The 20,036-nt window shown below is 41.9% G+C and overlaps 1 protein-coding gene across 9 annotated transcripts in view; it reads right to left on the minus strand.

Moving 5' to 3' along the window:
• Positions 1-20,036, minus strand: part of REPS2 (RALBP1 associated Eps domain containing 2) — a 141,716-nt gene that overhangs the window by 41,510 nt on the left and 80,170 nt on the right. For all 9 annotated transcript variants that reach the window (XM_060182983.1, XM_060182982.1, XM_060182987.1 and 6 more), the window contains one exon: positions 5,933-5,994. In XM_060182983.1, coding sequence (XP_060038966.1) covers positions 5,933-5,994 — 62 coding nt within the window. The remainder of the gene's footprint in view (positions 1-5,932; positions 5,995-20,036) is intronic.

Below are 20,036 nucleotides of genomic sequence, written 5' to 3' on the forward strand. Positions count from 1 at the left end.
TAAGCTCTGAAACCCCTAGCCATCTGAAAACAAGAGTTCCCTCTCTCTCTCTCTCTCTCTCTCTCTCTCTCTCTCTCTCTCCCTCCCTCTCCCTCTCCCTCTCTCCCTCCCTCCCTCTCCCTCCCCCTCCCCCTCTCCTTCTCCCTTAAGATCCTTTCATTGGTCATCTCACCTTTCCCATGGGATCCCTTTCTGTCTCTCTAAGCTCGGAAGCCTTACTAAGATGCTTCCTCCACAGCACTGCCATCTGACAGCACTGCTCCTGCACTCATTACACTGCGAGTGAGGCACTCCTGTGCTTGGAAGGGGAGAAAGTAATGGTATAAGTAGGAAAACTCTGAGCACATTGGTCTCCAGGGAGTCCCAATGTATCAAATGTGATGTGGATATAAAACTTAAAAGATTATCCTTTGTACCAAAAAATCTGTTTTTATTAAAGAGAATTATCCTGAAGCTGTAGCTCTAACAATCACCGCAAGACATCTGGCATAGGATCAAATCAATTACAGGGATTAAGCAATGGAAAGACCAAATGGGCCCTTAGCAGAGAACTGACCAACAGGACAAGCAGCGACTCTGCAGATGGTTTTACTCACCATCTATATGATTTATGTGCACACAAACAATGAGCTAACAAGTTGAACCGACTCATTTTAACACTGCTCCAAATGAAATCTTTGGTTCTAGTTGTTTTCTGATCCTTTATGCTATGAATTGGCCTTTTGAAAAATGTGTCACCTCTTCTAAACTGAGTCCAAATACCACACCCTGGCCTGCAGCCTTCCTACAGGAAAATGTGGGGCACAGACTCCTTGATATACTCACTTGGTCCTTCTTGAGTTTACCTATAGAGTGGAAAAGAAAAGGATCTGTGTTTTTTAAAAATATATTCCTTTTCCTAACTGCAGGGCCCCATTTGTGTAACTTAATCCAGATGTTCATATCATTGTAGTGCTTGGTACAAACAGAGGCCAGCTAAACTGTACTTTATGCTGAAATCCTATGCTTCACCTCTCTCACTAGAGAGAAGTCTCAAAGTAGAGACAATTTTTTGGTGTGCACAGAAATCATATATGTACACCTCTGTACACATATCTGCAAATTCACAAGCATTTATGCTTATACACTAGAAGTCCACAGAAGTACATTAACGATTAGTCAGATAGTTTTCTAAAATAGTATTCACTTTGAAGAAATCGGTTTTCATGTATATTACAATCTAGTCTTGTGCATTTATCAAGTTAAATAATATGATTTTCAAGCTTTATTTTTAAATTGAGTGGGAAGAGGGAGATGGAAGGGAGAAAGAGATAAGACACCTACAGCACTGTTTCACCACTCTTGAAGCTTCCCCCTGCAGGTGGGGGCTGGGAGCTTGAACTAGGGTTCTTGCACACTGTAATATTCACACTTAACCGTATGTGTCCATCCCCCCTACATTTTACTTGTTAATGATAAAGAGAGAGAGGGAGACAGAACTAGAGAATCTCTCTAGCATATGTACTGGCATGGGTCACACTCAGGACCTTAAGCTTGAGAGTCTCACTCAGCATTTTATCCACTGCACAACCTTTCAAATCACAATAGTAAGAAAAAAATTAATCCAAAACCTTTTTATCTTGGGGATGGGTGGTGATGCACCCAGTTAAGCACACATAGTACTAAGCGTAAGGACCCAGGTTTGAGGCCCCTCTCCCCACCTGCAGTGGATCCGTTTCACGACTGGTGAAGCAGGTCTGCAGGTGTCTCTCTTTCTCTCTCCTTCTCTATCTCCTCCTCCCCTCTCAATTTCTCTCTGTCTTATCCTATGGGGGGGAAATGGAAAAAATGGCCTCCAGGAGCAGTGGATTCATAGTGCTGGCTCCGAGCCCCAGCAATAACCCTGGAGGGAAAAAAGAAAGAGAGAAAGAAACTTTTTATCTCAATCTTTCCTCAGAATCACTAACAAGCACAATAGTTTCAGTTATACCAGGCTTCTAGGCTTCCTGGTTCCTTTCCTATGTACTACAATTTAAGCCCAGAAAAGATGTGTGTATGTAGTTAAAATATTTTTCCATAGTCAGATTGATTGTTGAAGTATATCAAAGGACATTCCTTTTGTTTTTTTTTTTAACAAAACAACAGACGATCCAGGGTGTTTCAGTTCTCTGTAGTGAAACTTGCTGTGAAGTGGTAAAAATGACCTCATGAGAGAGTGAGTATGTAGGAATAATAATAATAATAATAATACTACGAAGAAAATACAACAAAGTGGAAACAGGATAATTTGGATTCCCAAGCTAATGCGCAATAAACTTTGTTTTCGACTCTTCCAGGGAAAACTATTGGCATAAGATATAAAAAATTCAGTTTAATCACATAATAGAGAGATAAGGTGACAGACGAGAGGTTTGGAAATGTTCTCACCAATGCCTCCAGGCTGGTGTACAATAGCATTTCCTAACCACTAAGCCCTCAGGATATTAATGGGTGTTTTATACATAGAGATGAATGGTCCCCCAAGCAAGGAAATTGCCAGCTTTAACAAAATTGACCAGGTTTCTTTACTGTAGAACTTCAAAGCCTTTAATGGGCTCTCATGCACTGTGAAGCTCCCAGAGGGGGTACAGAGATGGTTCATCTTACCACAGAGCCCTATTCATAGCTCCCCGAAGATTGTCTTATCGCAAGTACCTTGGGAAAGACTAGAATATCTAAGTTCTCACACAGGCAGGCAGGTGAGTCTCCTGAAGCCAATATTAGCAATCTGACACAGGACACAAAGGCTGCTTATCATGCAGCGCCACCTATGGTGAGTGTCCCACTTTCTGTGGAGAAGTGTAGGGGACTGGCTTTTCTGTCTGCATTTCTTGCATGCCTGTCCCTGTGGTCTGAAGTCCCTATGGTGGGGCAGCTGAGATGGAGGCTTGAGCTGAGGGCTGGATTGCCCGTTTATCTATCGCGGGAAATCAAATCAACAGAACAACACCCTCACTCATTAGCAGTGGCTTGGAAACTCTCACCTCCCCGCCCCAGCCTCCTCCCTGAGCCCCAAAGCTGTCCGGAAGTCCACCTCAAGCAGCTCACATGAGGAATGATGATAAGAGCAGCACAAGTCACCAGGAAGAAGTAACTATGGTCACTTGCCTGGGAGAAGCAAGATAAGGTTGGTCACAAACACCCTTTCAGACAGGTCCAACATGTGTCCATGCAGGTCGCTCCCAAGCTCCAGTGTGAAGGCGGAACTTGGCCTATAAGCACCTCCGGAATGACCGCGAGTTTTGTTGTGACAACACCCAGGTTTGCTGGTGGTGCATCAGGACTGCCCTCTATCAGGTCCTCCCACAGGGTGGGGTGTGTGGTGACAGCCTTAACTGCAAGTGCAGTGCATGACTGCCTCCTGCACCCACAGATGCTGGGGTGGGGGTGGGGGGCTAGCTATGCACTGAGGTGACTTGCTCAACCCCTGCATACTTCAATTTCCTCATCTGCAAAAAAAAAAAAAAAAAAAAAAAAAAGGGGGGAGTACTACCACCTCCTCCATAGGGGCTCCAAACATGAAATAATATCCTGAGAGTGCCTGGCACGATGCCAGTCTAAGGCGATACTCAATAAACGTCCCCAACAACTGGGGACTTGGGGTGTGGCTCGGCAGGCACAGGCGCATGCCTTACATGCCTCGGGTCCTGAGTTCGAACCCTGGCACCATGGACTGCACCCGCAGAACTCCATGGTGAACTGGAACTTCGGTGTCTCTCCGGGTCTCCTCCCCTCCCCCTCCCTATCTTTAAAAGAAACTGAGAAGAACAACGAAGCAGAGCCAACAGCTGAAAGGAGCAGACACTGCAGCCAAAGGAATTCAGCTTCAGCTATAAAGCCAGGACTCAATAAACAGCTGCTGACTCAACAGTGAAGTACTGGGAGAGGGGCTCTCATGTGTCCATAGGCAGGCCAAGATGAGCCAACTTCTCATTACTCTTCAAACTGAAACAGGAAGCTAATGTCTCACGGTGTCTGGTATCTAAAGGTTAAGTGGACACTAAAAACATCTAATCTTCTAAGAGAGGCGGGCACAAGCAAGTGTTAAAAGTGGGCTCAGTGTCTAGGCGAATCCCAAGATGCACTTTATGGAAAGGTCTTGTGGTCTGGGAGGTGGCGCAGTGGATAAAGCATTGGATTCTCAACCATGAGGTCCTGAGTTCAATCCCTGGCAGTACGTGTACCAGAATGATGTCTGGTTCTTTCTCTCTCACCTCCTATATTTCTCAGAAATAAATTAATTAATTAAAAATATTTTAAATTTTTTTTAAAGAATCTATTTATTCATGAGAAAGATAGGAGGAGAGAAAGAAACCAGACATCACTCTGACACATGTGCTGCCAGGGATTGAACTCAGGATCTCATGGTTAAGAATCCAATGCTTTATCTACTGTGCCACCTCCTGGACCACAATAAATAAAAGTCTTAAAAAATTTAAAGGAAAGGTCTGTTTTGGACCCAGAGCAGTGACACAGAAACTGGGGCAGCGTAGAGAGAAACTCCCCGGTCTTTCCTGCCTAAACTCAGAGGCTGTCTTTAAAGGCAGGATGCTTCTTCAGCAGCAATTCTTGAGAAGTTTCTGAGAATGCTTTACCACACTCCACATTTCTGCTGTTTCTCTTCAGCTCCTCAGAGAGTGTTGAGATGAGGCAGGGCAGGCCTCATCAACGCCGTGCATGTAAGAAGGCAGGCTTCGTGCTCAGGCTGGGGTGACGTGTTCTCCCAGGCTGCTGTGCCAAGGAAAATACCATCCCAAAGGTGGCACCTCAGGCCCAAACCACAGCACACACTCCATGCTGATGACCCTTCGTTTACAGTTTACGCAGAATGATCACACCTTCTAGAACCCTGATGGAAATAAAGAAACTCAAACTACACGTGTCCTTCACCCTGATCTTTTCTTCTCCTTTCTCGGTCTGAAAGCTACCTGCAACCCTCTACAGTCAGGAATAAACTAGTACACAATTGCTTGGCTGTGTATTGAAGAACTTCTCCTCTGCACATGAGGTGGGGTGTGGGACTATGTGAAAGCTTGGTAGAGCTTAGGGGAGCTCTCGCATCCTTGGATGGAGGTCTGGAAAGACACCCCACTTGTTAGCCTCTCTCCTTATAGAGATGAGCCAAGAGGGAAAAGTCTCCCAGACTCAGTTTCTCCTTGTTAGTCTCTCAAGCCCACAGAAAGCCTACAAGCCTCTCACACTTAGTTCATTCTCTTGCTAGCAAACTAAGTGGCTGCTTGCTTCAAAGTTCATTCAAAGTTCACACATTCACCTTTTGATCATATAGGAGAACACACTCTATCATACACCCCTGCCAGTACCCGGCAATGAGAACCCATATTCTATTTCCTTGTGCCCCTTGATATCTGTGATTTACATCAAGCTTTGTTTTTCTCCTTCTCTACCTCACCTTACTGGTTTAACCCCTATGCTTTTCTCAAATACCTTTGGATAATTAACTTGCCTGCATCATGGAAACTCACTGTCTTGACCTTTATGTACCTCGTCAATTCTTATCATATCAACCCCCTACCATGGGGGCAAGCTGACCTTTAAGAAACCTGTAATTACATTTGACACATGTAAAAAAATGTTCTTTGTTTAACTCAGTATAAAACCCTGTACCCCTCTCCAAATAAACGGGTGTTCATACCAGAATATCCCCCGATGCCTCTTTCTATTTCACACAGTCACTAGAACTGGTGAGAAAGGGTCAGAGGCTTACCTACGCCCACAGTTGGAGCCACTCCACGTGAGCGCCAGCAGTGGGGGGCCTGGCTAGAGAAGAAGACATTCAACCACTCTGGCCAGGCATCATCTTGGGAGTCTGACCAGCCAGGTCTGAGGCCATCAACCTTTGCAAAGAAAGTGAAATGCAAGTCAGTAGTTAAAGAAGTCGACATCTGTCTCTTACCTGTGATGCACAAGGTCTTGGAGGAAGTGCGGGTGGTGGCGGTAACAATCCTGATTTAGTAGCTGAAAAGAGAAATCCTTACTGTTAAGGACCACCAAAACCAACATAAAACCAACCACTTGTTAACTAGGAAAAGCAATCCCATGTGATATCTTTACATTTTTAAAAATGCATCTGAAGGCACTATTATTAAGAACGAGTACATGCCAGCCCCCCACCCCACCCCCACCCAGTCAGAGTACTGCTCAGCTCTGGCTTCTGGTGGTACTGAGGATTGATCCTAAGATGTCTGAACCTCAGCCACAAAAGTCTTTTCGCATGAAGGATAAGGTTGTGTCCCCAGCCCCATACACCCATCCAGGCTACTTCTAATCCCTTTCTCCACCCTCCCCCACCAACAAATATTCAAGTATGTACACAGGCTGCTGTGATTAAGACTCAAAAGAGTGGAACTCAGTGTGCGGAAGGCAGTCCACCCCTCACTATGCTGATGTTACTTACTTAGTTTCAAATATCTAAGTCCTTTGGCCTTTCCTCCCTATCTCTCAGCCATCACACTACAAATGAGCTCAGGGAGTAGGCTGCAGAAGTGAAGGGAGCCAGAGTCCCAATGCAGGTGCTTTGAAGCCCACAAGTGAATGGATCTGATAGCAGCAGGGCAGGTGCAAAGGGAGGATCTAAAATGGTAATAAAGGGTTCTTCAAAGTTCTCAGTATCTTCTTTCTCCTGATCTCTTCCATTATCAGGGAAAATTAAATATATTCCTAAAACAACCTGGTCCCGTGTGAAAGATCTCATGAAAGTTTTGATCTAACTTTAAAGAGCATTTATTTATTATATCTACTTAATTCTTCTAGACATATGTGGGGGGGTATTGAGAGAGAAAGACACACCCTTTAATGTGGTGAGTGTCAGGCTCAGACCTGGGTTGTGCATATGACAAAGCATTCCACTATTTAAGTGAGCAACTTCATCACTGGCACATTTTTTGCTTTGTTTTTTAAGCCTTATTTAAGGGAGAGGGAGAGGGAGGGGGAGGGGAGGGAGAATATGAGCCAGAACATGACTGGTACATGCAATGCTGGGGACTGAACTCAGGGCTCCGTGTTTGTGAGTCCAACACTTTATTCACTGCACTACACCACCTCCCAGGACACTCTTTGTGTGTGTGTGTGTGTGTGTGTGTGTGTATGAAAGAGAGATAGATACAATAAAAATCTGAGTTAAGCCAAGAACATCTGAGTTAGAACTTAACAAGATAAATAAACAAGTGCTACGGAATTATAAATAAAGCTCATAATCACACAGAAGAAATATGTTTATTATCACACTCTGGCAAGTTAAGCCACATTCTTCACGAACTCCTTAGAAAAGTACACTATGTTCTATACAACTATACATGGTTTACTTGCAAGTCTGTAATATGTGTGCTAATATTTGGACAATTTTCTGTGTCTTAAAAATAAATCATAGCTACGCGCCAAGAACATGAAAGTTTTTGCAAATCACTTTTGATTTGGCCTAGCTGGATCAGACAAATAAGAAAGTGGAGTTTGGGGCTTTCCACAAGTATAATAACTCAAGAGTCATTTCATACACATCTTTATTCTCAGCCAGTACTCAGATATGACACAGTCCTGTGAGCCCATCAATGATTTCCCTCTGTCTGTCTTTCATTAAAATTTTATGAAACACATCAGAGGCTCAGAATTCTAGAGGTGCTGGGACCTTGAATAGCCTATGTTAGCAAAACATGTAGCAGCAAAAAAATGACAAAAAATATATATATAATAAAGTCCTAGAAATCAGTCACTTTAGGGTCCTTACTTTATTGGTCCTCATACTAGGCTTTTAGATTACCAGGTACTTTAAAAGAAAAGCCTCTGCAAGATTTTGTCAGAATAAAGAGTGTGTTAAAGTAACCCTTTATGAAAAGTGGAGGACAAGGAAAGCTAAGCCCTTTGATCTTCATTTCTGCTTCTAGTCAAGAGGGAGCAATGGAGCCCAGATTTACACTTCCACTTGAAAGCACCATAAACAAACAAGAGAAAAAGGCAGCTTTCAAGCACTAGAACAAAGCAGATCAACGATTTTCAAGATACTAGAAAATCAGGCAGCGAAAGACAGGAACAAAGAGGAGCCACGCACTGTGCCTACTTACTACCTAGAGTTTCTCAAAGCAGAACTTCCATCCAGACCTCTGTCTGATTGCTGATATTTTCACTATTGAATTAGTTAAAGACAAAATGTCTTAACTGTGTAAAAGATAGTGTTCTGAGGGTCTGTTTCTGAATATCCTTTTGGGTGAATTACATTACCTATCAATATTAACAGGAGTTTGGAGTCCTCACTCTGGTGTTTTATTTATTCATGTTTTAGCTTACCCACCTCGAACAACTACTATAAAGCTGAATGAAGTAATAACATAAGAATTCTTACTTTCTCTTCACCTGAAAGGGAAAGCTTTTGCTGTTTCACCAGTAAGCATGGTATTTTCTGTGGGAGAGCCATTTAACAGAGTATAAAAATTCCCATATATAGGGAGTCGGGTGGTGGCGCAGCGGGTTAAGCGCATGTGGCACAAAGTACAAGGACCAGCGTAAGGATCCCGGTTCCAGACCCCCCAGCCCCCCACCTGCAGAGGAGTCATCACTTCACAAGCAGTGAAGCAGGTCTGCAGGTGTCTATCTTTCTCTCCCCCTCTGTCTTCCCCTCCTCTCTCCATTTCTCTCTGTCCTATCCAACAATAACAACGACAACAACAACCACAATAACTACAACAATAAAGCAAGGGCAACAAAAGGGAATAAATAAATACATATTTTTAAAAATTCCCATATATATTAGGAATATTTTCATAATTTGTTGTTGAATTTTAACCAAAGATGTACCTCCCTCAATTGAGGTGGCAGATATTTATTCCAATTTGTTACTATAATAAATTACACTAAGAATGTTTTCATAGTAAAAATATTCCTGGGTATTCCTGGGCCTAGCATAATCTCAGTTTGATCAAGTTTTCATATTAGTCGATTAATATTTTGTTTAGGTTTTTTTTCAACTATATTCATGAGTGGGACTGACAAGTGAGTTTACTTTCTCATGGTCTCTGTTATGCTTGATTCTGTGGCAAGTACTCCCTTCACAACCTCTCCAACTTCTGACCTCAGCTATACTCTGGAATAGCTACGTGAGATGAGAAATTTTTCCTGCAGTTATTGAAAGTCAAGTAAAAAAAAAATAGCAAAAAAATCTGAGTCCAGAAGTTTTTTTTTTTTTAATGATTTTTGATTACTGATTTCATTTCTTTGTCACAGAACTATTCACACTTAAGACTGCTGAGTCAGTTTGATATATAACATTTTCTGGACATTATCCTTTTTCTCCAAATTGTCCAAGTTATTGCCATAAGTGTATTTAGAAGCCTTTCTTATCATCTGTGCATATGTAAATTTCTTTCTCCAGTCCAGCTGCTATTTTAGCCGGCAGTCTGGGTTCCTTCACTAATCTTGCCTGACATGGGTCACCTTCATTAGTCTCTTTTTTGAGTCTTTGTGTCCTGCCTGCTTTCATTGAAGTCCCTGCTCATTACTTTCCATTGACTTTCTCTGTGTTTATCCTATTCCTTTTCTAGCTGAAACTAATTTCTAGCTTTACTTCTTTTCCAACACAAGCAGTTATGAGTTATCATTTTTCTTCCAAATATCACATTAGTAGAATCTCATGGCCTTTGATGTCATTTTATTAGGTTTTAAATTCTTCTTAGTTTAATTTACAGCTTTTATAATTTTTACCTTTGGTCTGAAGCTTATTCTTTAGAATTTCCTTTATGAGTCTATCAGTAATAAACTTCATTTATTGAACTGAGATTAAATTTTTTATTTCACCTTCACTCTTGAGAGGTGATGTCATTGAGTATAAAATTCTGTGCTGACAGTTATTTTCTCCCAGGATATTGGAAATGACATTTACCTGTCTTCTAAAATAACAATTGTTGTTGTTGAGAAGTCAGATGTCAACAGATTGCTTGGTTTTTGGTAGGCAGTCTATCTCCTCTGGTTGGTTTGAGAATTTTGTCTTTAGAATTCTGTGATGCCAAACCTTACCCTGTGTATTTCTTACACACGGTCTCATTTCTTACATGTATATTTCTTCACTTTCTTGTTCTTTCATAACCTAGTGTACTTCACTGGCATTTTGGAGCCATGTGGCACTGTATTAACTTGGGGGAAATTCTCAGTGTTTCTTCAAATACTGTCTTTCCCCTACTTTCTCTCACTTCTCCTTCTGGAACTAACTATGCTGTGTTCTGGATTATTTTCTAAGACCTATTTTCCAATTAACCAATTCTCTCTTAAACTGTACGTAATGTCCTACTAAGTCAGTCTTTGAAATGAGTTCGATCACATTTTTCATTTCTAGAAGTTCTATTTGGCCTTTCTATCACATGTTCAATACTATAACTTTTGAATACACCTGTATTTAACCTGGATAATTTGGAATATAGTTAAGTGACTGACAACTAACAGCTAAGCTAACATAAGGAAGAACTATAGGGAGCTAGCTTCACAGGCTAGCTTCACAGGCGGGAGACAGAGAACCAGGGACTCATGGCTGAGCTGGGAATGCAACTGCCATGCTGGCTTTATTCATCTGCATTTATACTCTCCAGGAAGGAAGCGGTAGGGTGTAAAAGGAAGTACGTAGGATAAGGTGGCAGAGTGGAAAAAGAGCACGAACCAGTGGGGATTAAATGGTGGAAAACAGGGTGTGACTAGGAGAGGGGGCGGAGCTCCGAAAAGAGTGCGAACCAGTGGGGATTAAACCAATGCCCTGTAGGCAGGGCGGTTCTCAGGTAAAGCAGTGATTATGTAACTAGACCACAGCGTTAAGCAATGCAACAGAAGGGGTCTTAGAAGCAGAATTAGAAACAGACCAACATTTCCCCCTTTCTTTTTAACTAATGGCCATAGTATCAGGAGTGTGGGGTGAACAGAAACCTATAGCATGCAGGCGTTTTCAATAGAACTGGCATAAAACATGGAGGAACAAATAGGAGAGCAGCAAGAACCAGTGTGATGCCAAGGGGAGGCATGAAGGGAGCGTTTCCTGCCTCAAAGGGCAGGGCCTATCAGGCGAAAGGGCGTTTCCTGCCTCTGGCTGAATAAGTTGTGGTATATAAAGACAATGGAATACTACTCAGGTATTCAAAATGGTGATTTCACCATTTTCAGCCCATCTTGGATGGAGCTTGAAGAAATCATGTTAAGTGAAATAAGTCAGAAACAGAAGGATGAATATGGGATGATCTCACTCTCAGGCAGAAGTTGAAAAACAGGATCAGAAGAGAAAACACTAAGCAGAACCTGGAGTGGAGTTGGTATATTGCACTAAAGTAAAAGACTCTGGGGTACGTGTGTGTGTGTGTGTGTGGGGGGGGTTCAGGTCCTGGAACAGGATGGCAGAGGACCTAGTGGGGGTTATATTGTTATGTGGAAAACTGGGAAATGTCATGCATGTACAAACTACTGTCAACTGTAAAATATTAATCCCCCCATTAAAAAATAAATTAAAAAAATAAAACAGAAAAAGGCAACCTCAAAATAACAGACTAGATCCATGCTAGGAGCAAAAGGTTTGATTACAATTCTGTTGATCTAAAATGATTTGTAACTACATTCATGTCAGGAGTACAGCCTCACCCTTCCTTAACTGCACCTCACAGAGAAGTTCTACTGTTATTCCCAATATAAGATTGCCCCTTTCAGCCCTTTCCTCTCCTTCCCCCAATGCTTCCCCTTTCTCTCTGTAAACATACTTTTTTAGAGTCTAAGAGCTGTTTTGTTGTGACTCCTTAGTGCATTTACGTTGGCTATTTATGTTCCACATGAGGAAAAAAATCCATCAACAGTATTTCATTTTCTATCTTATTTCACTGAGCACAACCCCCTCAAGTTCCCTCCATATTGTCACAAAGAGCAATTTTTCATCTTTTTATAATAGCTGAGTGGAAGGCCACTGAGTATATAGCCACAGTTTCTTTATCCAGTAATTCATGGATGGGCATTTAGGTTGTTTTCATGTCTTGGCTATTGTGAATAATGTTGTTATGAACACACAGGGGTGCATATATATCTCCAAATTAGCTTTATAATTTCAGGATAAATATCTATGGGTGAGGTTGCTGGGTCATGTGGCATGTCTATTTTTAGTGTTCTGTTTCTTTAAGGAAGCTCCACACAGTAAAGTATAACCATAAAGTCTATACCAATTTATAGTTCCACTAACAATGTGTAAGAATCCCTTTCTCTTGAAAACTTTTAAATGTGTTTTACTAATATCTCTTTAAAAATCGTTTTTATTTAATATTTTATTTATTGGATAGAGACAGAGAAAAGCCCAGAGGAAAAGGGTAGATAGAGGAAGAGAGACAGAAACACATCTGCAGTACTACTGCACCACTCATGAAGCTTTTTCCTTGCTTGAATCCCGGTCCTTGCACATTAGAACATGCGCACTCGGAGGCCGGGCAGTAGTGCACTGGGTTAACCTCGCATGGTATGAAGTGCTAGGACCCTGGCTCCCCACCTGCAGGGGGCTCACTTCACAGGTGGTGACGCAGTATCTATCTTTCTCTCCCCGTCTTCCCCATCTCTTTCCATTTTTCTCTGTCCTGTGCAGCAACAACAACATCAATAACAATAACAACAACCAAAAAATGGGAAAAAACGGCTGCCAGGAACAGCGGATTCGGAGTGGAGGCACTAAGCCCCAGCAATAACCCTGGAGGCAAAAAATAAAAAATGTGCACTCAAGCAGGCACGCTACCACCGCTTGGCCCCTGCTTTACTAATATTTCCAAACTCAGCAATATATACACAATTCCTATGTACCAGACACTGCTTGAAGTGCTGGGAAAATATCAGTGAACACCAAGGGAAAGCACTCACTGTATCCTCCCGGGGCATATATTCTACTGAGAATGGGGTAGGAGGGCTGAGATTTTTAAAAGAGTCGCCAGGGAAAGCCTGCTTAAAAGGTAAGAGGTGCCGTCAGCAAAGATGGTATAATAAGAAGGTACTGGGAAAAAATAAAATGACATTCAGTAAAATACAAAAATTCTCTTGGAAATTTCAAACATGATTATAGATGTGGAAAGCTTAATAGAAAAGTTCAAAAGTAATCTGATGAAACCTGCCAAATAAAAGCCAAAAGCCTCACAAAAAGAAATAGAATTAAAACAAAAAAAAAAACAGGAAGAAATCAGATAGTTGAGGAAAATTCCCAGAAATTAATGATATAAGCATCTAGATTAAAGAGGTCCATCCACAGAGTATACAAGACAATGGAAAGCATGCTTGTGGGAAGGCACATCATCAAGAAAATTCAAAATACTGAAGGTCAGAGACTATACAAGTTTCCAGCAGGGTCTAGGAGCAAACAGCAGGCCATGTGCAAAGGATCGAAGTTCAAACATGGTTTTAGACTTCTTAACACATACCCACTGGGAACTAGAATTCATGGAAACAATGCCACCAAAATTCTCAAGTGCTATTTCCAATCAGCAACTGTATTCCTGTCCTATCAATCTGTATGAGAGCTCAATTAAAAAGATGTATATGTATGTATATGTATATATATGTATATATATATATGATTTAGGATAGACACAGAGAAGCTGAGAGGGAAGGGGGTGAGAGAAAGAGAAAATAGGAAGAAAAGTTGGAGTGTGGGGACTTGAACTCATGTCCTTGCACACTGTAGTGTATGTATTCAATCAGGTACACTACCACCTTGCCCCAATTAAAGGCATATTTAAACATCAGAATCTCAGATTAAGTTTCATGGACCCTTTCTAAGAAATCTATAAAAAAGTGTGCTCTCTGAAAACAAAAGCAAGCCAAAAAAAAAAAAAAAAAGGTGTGGCTCCAGTCTAAAGGATATTCAGTATGGGAGGAAGAGAGTGGGGATCCTTGGGTGATGGTGATGGGGAGATGCCACAGTGAAAACTATATGCCCGGCATAAACATGAAAGATCTGACATGTCAAAGATTTTAAGAGGAACTTTAGGAAATTGCGGGAGTCCACAGCTGATTCTGGGGCAAGTACATTTGAAACAAGCTGATTATTTACCTCAAGGCAAAAGGAAATCTGTGCAAGTAGGAAAAATGAATATTGCAGGTTCAATTCCCAGCATCACCAAAAGCCAAAATTGAGCAGTGCTCTGGTGAAAAAGAAAATCTTTAAAAATTATTTACTATTTACTATATGACTTACAGTCATAATATAGACACTAAATATGAAATCCAACCAAAACTGTAACAATACTGAAAAGGAAGAGGGGAAAGGTGGTGGGGTGGGAAAACACAATAGATTATAACAAACTGAAAAGTCAACAAGAGGCCATACACACACACTATTTTTGAAATATGAAAGAAATCAACATTTCAAAAATTCTGTAATAGGGGGCTGGGCAGTAGTGCAGCATGTTAAGCGCACATGGCAAGAAGCGCAAGGACTGGCATAAGGATCCCAGTTCTAGCTCCTGGCTCCCCACCTGCAGGGGAGTAGCTTCACAGGCGGTAAAGCAGGTCTGCAGGTGTCTAGTTTTGTCTTCCCCTCTCTGTCTTTCCCTCCTCTCTCCATTTCTCTCTGTCCTAGCCAACAATAAAGACAATAACAACAAAATAATAATCACAACAACACTAAAACAACAAGGGCAACAAAAAGGGGAAAAAATAGCCTCCAGGAGCAGAGGATTCATGGTGCAGGCACTGAGCCCCAGCAATAACCCTGGAGGCAAAAAAAAAATCTGTAATAAGATGTTTTGCCAAGTCTTGAGGTACATTAACTCCCTAGACTCCAGCTCGCCCCCCTCAGTCCAGCAGGGAACCCACCTCCTCTACCATATCCCAATGTCAGCTGTGACTAATCACTTTTGAAGCCCCTTTCCTCTTTCCAGAAGTTTCCACTGACCTTCAGTCAAGAGAAGAGAAAACTGAGAGCACCCTCGTGTCACTTCTCTGCCTTCGGAGCAGCAGTAAAGAAATCTCAATGCTTGCCTGCTCACACAGCGGCTTCTTTCTGGGTGCTCACAGGCAGAGTGGAGACTGTGCCCAACTTCAGACTTTCCCTCTGCTGCCACTCTGTTCAAAATATGCCGTTAGCTCAAGCATCTTTCCTTGTTGGGCTGGCACTGAGAACTCTATTCCCTATGCTTTTAAGTCTCTGGGCATTTTCTTTAATGGTGGGAAAAGTTAATCTAGCTTCACTTTCGAATTTTACATCTAATTCTTTTCCTTGTCTCTCGCAGCACCTAAACATAGTGGTGCTTTGTAAATGTATGTACTCTCACCACGGGTAAACAACTACCGCTAGATTTAGTAAAGTATCTCTTTCCCGTGTGGTCCGGGAGGTGGCACAGTGATAAGGCTTTGGACTCTCAGGCATGAGGTCCTGATTTCGATCCCCGGCAGCATATGTGCCAGAGTGATGTCTGGTTCTTTCTCTCTCCTCCGATCTTTCTCATTAATAAATAAATAAAATCTTTTAAAAAATCTTTTCCTATAATATTTTCTATTTTATTTTATTTTATTTTATTTTGCCTCCAGGGTTATTGCTGGGGCTCAGTGCCTGCACTACACATCCACTGCTCCTGGAGGCCATTTTCCCCACTTTGTTGCCCTTGTTACCCTTGTTGTCATTATTATTGTTGTCAATGCTGCTGCTGTTGTTGGATAGGACAGAGAGAAATGGAGAGAGTAGGGGAAGATAGAGAGGGGGAGAGAAAGACAGACACCTGCAGACCTGTTTCACTGCCTGTGAAGTGACCTCCCTGCAGGTGGGGAGCCGGGGGCTCCAACCAGGATCCTGACGACAGTCCTTGCACTTTGCACCACCTGCACTTAACCCGCTGTGCTACTGCCCAACCACCACTATAATATTTTCAGCTCACTCTTGATCTTAAGTTAGATTCAAATATTTTACCCAGCATGCTCCCCCGCAAAGAAAAAGTATATTTGGGAGTCAGGTGATAGAGCAGTGGGTTAAGTGCACATGGTGCTAAGTGCAAGGACCAGGTGTAAGGATTCTGGTTTGAGCCCCCGGCTCCCCAGCTGCAGGGGAGTCGCTTCACAGGCAGTGAAGCAGGTCTGCAGGTATCTGTCTTTCTCTCCCCGTCTCCCCTCCTCTCTCCATTTCCCTCTGTCCTATCTAACAACGATGACAACAGTAACAACAACAATAATAACTACAAGGGCAACAAAAGGGAAAATAAATAAATGTAAAAATAATTTTAAAGTATATCAGACAAAGGAAAATTAGAAAAAGTATACTTGGCTGAATAACTTAGAATATATGTAGGCAATGTACTTGCTAACTATAGTCACAGCTTTTCCAGAAAGAAGAGAGAGAGAAAAAAAAGGCAGGGAGGAAAGCATTTTTCTGCATACATTAAAAAGCCAGCACACTATGAAACAACTGCAGGGTTGCTGTGGATGTCTTACAGTTCATAAGGCACACACACCAGAGATTGGCAAAGCTCTGCCGGAAAGAAAAAAAAAACCTGTAAATACAGTTGTAAGGGAGAAAAAAATAAATACTCAAATCCTGAGAAACAAATTTTAAAGTTCATGAAAAGAAATCGCCACTTAATCCTAGATGTCAAAAACACAGCAATACCTTCCAGTGCTTCAGATGCTGCAGATGTGCGGGAATGTTTACGTGCTGACACTGAATTCTGGACCGTAACTTCTTCGTAGTTTTATCCAGAATTCTAGCCCCTACGCTTTGTTATCCCATTACTTCATTATGTTTAAAACTTTCCAAGCGATTCATATATATATATTACTGTCTATTTACTAATTTCCTTCAGATTTTCACAAAACCTCCAATCAATGACTGAATGAAAACACGTTTCAACTCAGTGAGTGGAAACAAAGCAGCAGATGTGGCCACAGAAAGCCTCAAGGAACCGAAAACTGACTCTTCAGGAGAGCGAAACTCGGAATGACTTCAGCTGTGGGAAAGGACTCCCATCCTCCTTCCTCAAACTAGAAAGATTGTCTGGAGAAACTAAAAGCACTCAAATGCCAAAAGGAAAACAAAGCAAAACACTTAAAGAATGGAAAATGTTGAAAGAAGCCTGCCAGTTGGACCTACACTTTTAAGTATCAATCAAGTAGAGGGCTGGATGCAATGCTTCAAACATTTCAGCAGTAAAGACCATAGCTCTTCTTGGCAAGTTCCTAAAGATGGCTGTTTCTCTGGAATAGACATAGCCCCCTCTTCTCTCTCTCTCTCTCTCTCTCCCTCCCTCCCTCTCTCTTCCTCCTCCTCCCTTCCCTCCCTTTCTAATCAGAAAAGCACATGTGAGCCCAGGCCTTCCCCTGGACTGGTATATATGTCACACACACCTATGTATATAAGAAAATGTTTGCCAGGAGTGTCTGCCAAAGCTCCTGGCAACTGTTGCCAATTGTCTGCTAAAAGGATGTGTCCCCAGCCCCTGACTGGGGAGCCCTATCTTCACCCCCCGCCATGCAAGTTTAATAAATTCTTTCTTAAACAGAAGTTGTTGAAAGACATGAATTTATGCATGCTTTACATATGTCCAAAGGAGACGAATTAATAATTTGACTTTGGAAAAACAATGAGGTCGAGGCACTTTGCAGATGAGGAAATTCATGCCTGGAGAAGTAGAAAGACAATGCAAGGTCACAAGGTCACTGAAACACTGATCAGTATCATACTTCATCCTATAACACAGGCTGTGACATGACGCAGACAAGGGCACTGATGTGGAAGTACGCAGCTGGACGGGATTACTATATATTCAGGGAGTTAGGATGTCATGAAGGCTTCAAAGCCAGAAAATAGAGCAACTTTAAGGAACCCCAAGTGAACACCTACAAAGCTACACATCATAAACCCAGATAAATCATCCTCAAAGGCTATCTAAAAATGTGCCTATATAGCAAATAATTAGCTTTCTGAGTCGTGTGATCACCTCTTCACAAGACTATGTATGATTTTCCTGCTTTTAAAAACCAATCAGTGTAGTACTGGCATAAGGACAGACAGGTAACATCAGACTTGCAAAACATGTCCTCAGTAGTTTTCTTAATGGACAGATAGATGAACAGAACAGAATGGAAAGTTCAGGAAACATCCTTCCTATATTCAGAGACATGCGATCTTTAAGAAAAGAACGTGGCAACTCAGTAGGGGCAGCCAGAGACCCTCAGAGAGCTGAGCTGAGAAACTTACCTCACACCATACATACAAATTAAATGAAAATGGATTAGAGATAGGAAGTGTGAAGCGCTAAACTAAAGCACTTTTAGATAAAAACAGGAGAAAGAACTTGGGTTAGACAAAGAATTCTTTGATGTGACACCAAAAAGCGTGATCTGAACAGGGAAAATGGCTACACTGCACCTTCTCAAAATTCAAGCATTGGGAACTCAGTGGGCACACGCTTGGAGGAGGACGTGAATTGGTGGTAGGAGTGGTACGCAGACTCCTATCATGGCGAGGTAAGAAACTGTACACACGTGACAACTGTTTTATAAATCGCTATTTGCCTGATAAAATGATTTAAAAAATAACTTTGATGCCTCAGCAAATACCATTAAGAAAATGAGGTCCAGCAAAATAACTCGAGTGGCTAGTGCGCTGCCTTGCCATGTGTGCGACCCAGGTTTGAGCCTGGCTCCCACCTCACTAAAAGAAGCTTCAGGGTTGTAGAGTCAGTCTCCATCTCTCTCTCTCCCTCCCCCCTCTCTGCCTCTATCTAAAGGGGAAAAAAAGGAAAGGAAAGGAAAGGAAAGGCAGAGGAAGAGGAAGAAAGGAAGGCAGGCAGGCAGGAAGGCAACACAGACTGGGAAAAACATTTTCAAGTCACATATCTGATAAGATTTATTCAAAATGTATATATAGTCAACTCTACAAAGTGAGACTCAACAACATGAAGACAGGCGACCAGTTGGAGAATGGGAACTTCAAGCAGTTCACCGAAGCTGCTATGAGAATCCACAATCAGCACACGAAAGGGTGTTCAGCATCCCTAGAGCTCTCAGGGAAATGCAAGTCCAACCCACAAGCAGGGCTGGGTGAAGAAGAAACAGTGAGTGTGGGAGGAAGAAGCAGCAGCGACCCTTACGCACTGCCAGTGGAAAGAGAAAATGGCACAGACACTCGAGAACACAGTTCAGCAGTTTCTGCAAAAGTTAAAACCCAAGATTTAACACACACCCAACAATTCTAGGTATCTTGCCAAGAGAAATGAAAACATATGTTCACACGAAGGCTTGCATACAAATGTTCACGCATTGTTCATAACAAGAGAAAGCAGACAAAACGCAGATGTCCATCAAACTGAAGAATGCGTAAACAAGATCGTGGCGTGGCCATACAAAGAAATATGATTCAACAAACAGGACAAGCCGATGCATGCACATGCAACGTGGGTGAAGCTCAAAGGTACAAACTGAAGAAAGTCAACTGTCAAAGACTGAATATAGGCTGAGTCTATTAATTATGTAAAAATGCCCACAAGGAACATACTTTCATAAAGTTTTTTTCAGGAGCTAAGAATGGGAAATCCACTGGGAAGAGAGAATATAGATGAAACAAGATTACCTATGGAATTAAGATTAACTATGGAAGTAAGATTCAACATGTCAATCTATGTATTTTTAATAATTTTATATTAGAAATAGACATCTGAAAATTTCTCATATTTATGAAGCCAATGTTTTTCTCTCTCCTTGAAGTACCTCAGGGAAATTGTCAAAAAACTAAATTATACAGAAAGAAACAGAGAGGGCCGGGCAGTGGCACACCTGGTTAAGAGCACGTCACCATGCACAAGGACCCAGGTTCAAGCCCTAGCTCCCCACCTGCACGGGGTGGGGGGGTGCTTCACAAGCAGTGAAGCAGGTCTGCAGGTGTCACTCCCTCCCCCTCTGCCTCCCCTTCCCTGCTCAGTTTCTCTCTGTACTATCAAATAAAATAGAAAAAAAAAGAGAAAAGCAATTAGTTTTGTTTTGCATATAGAGAACATCATATTCATTATTTAATGTATCTCTTTAACTTTAGGTAT

The sequence above is a fragment of the Erinaceus europaeus genome, chromosome X, assembly GCF_950295315.1.
Source record: "Erinaceus europaeus chromosome X, mEriEur2.1, whole genome shotgun sequence".
NCBI classification, from domain to species: Eukaryota; Metazoa; Chordata; class Mammalia; order Eulipotyphla; family Erinaceidae; genus Erinaceus; species Erinaceus europaeus.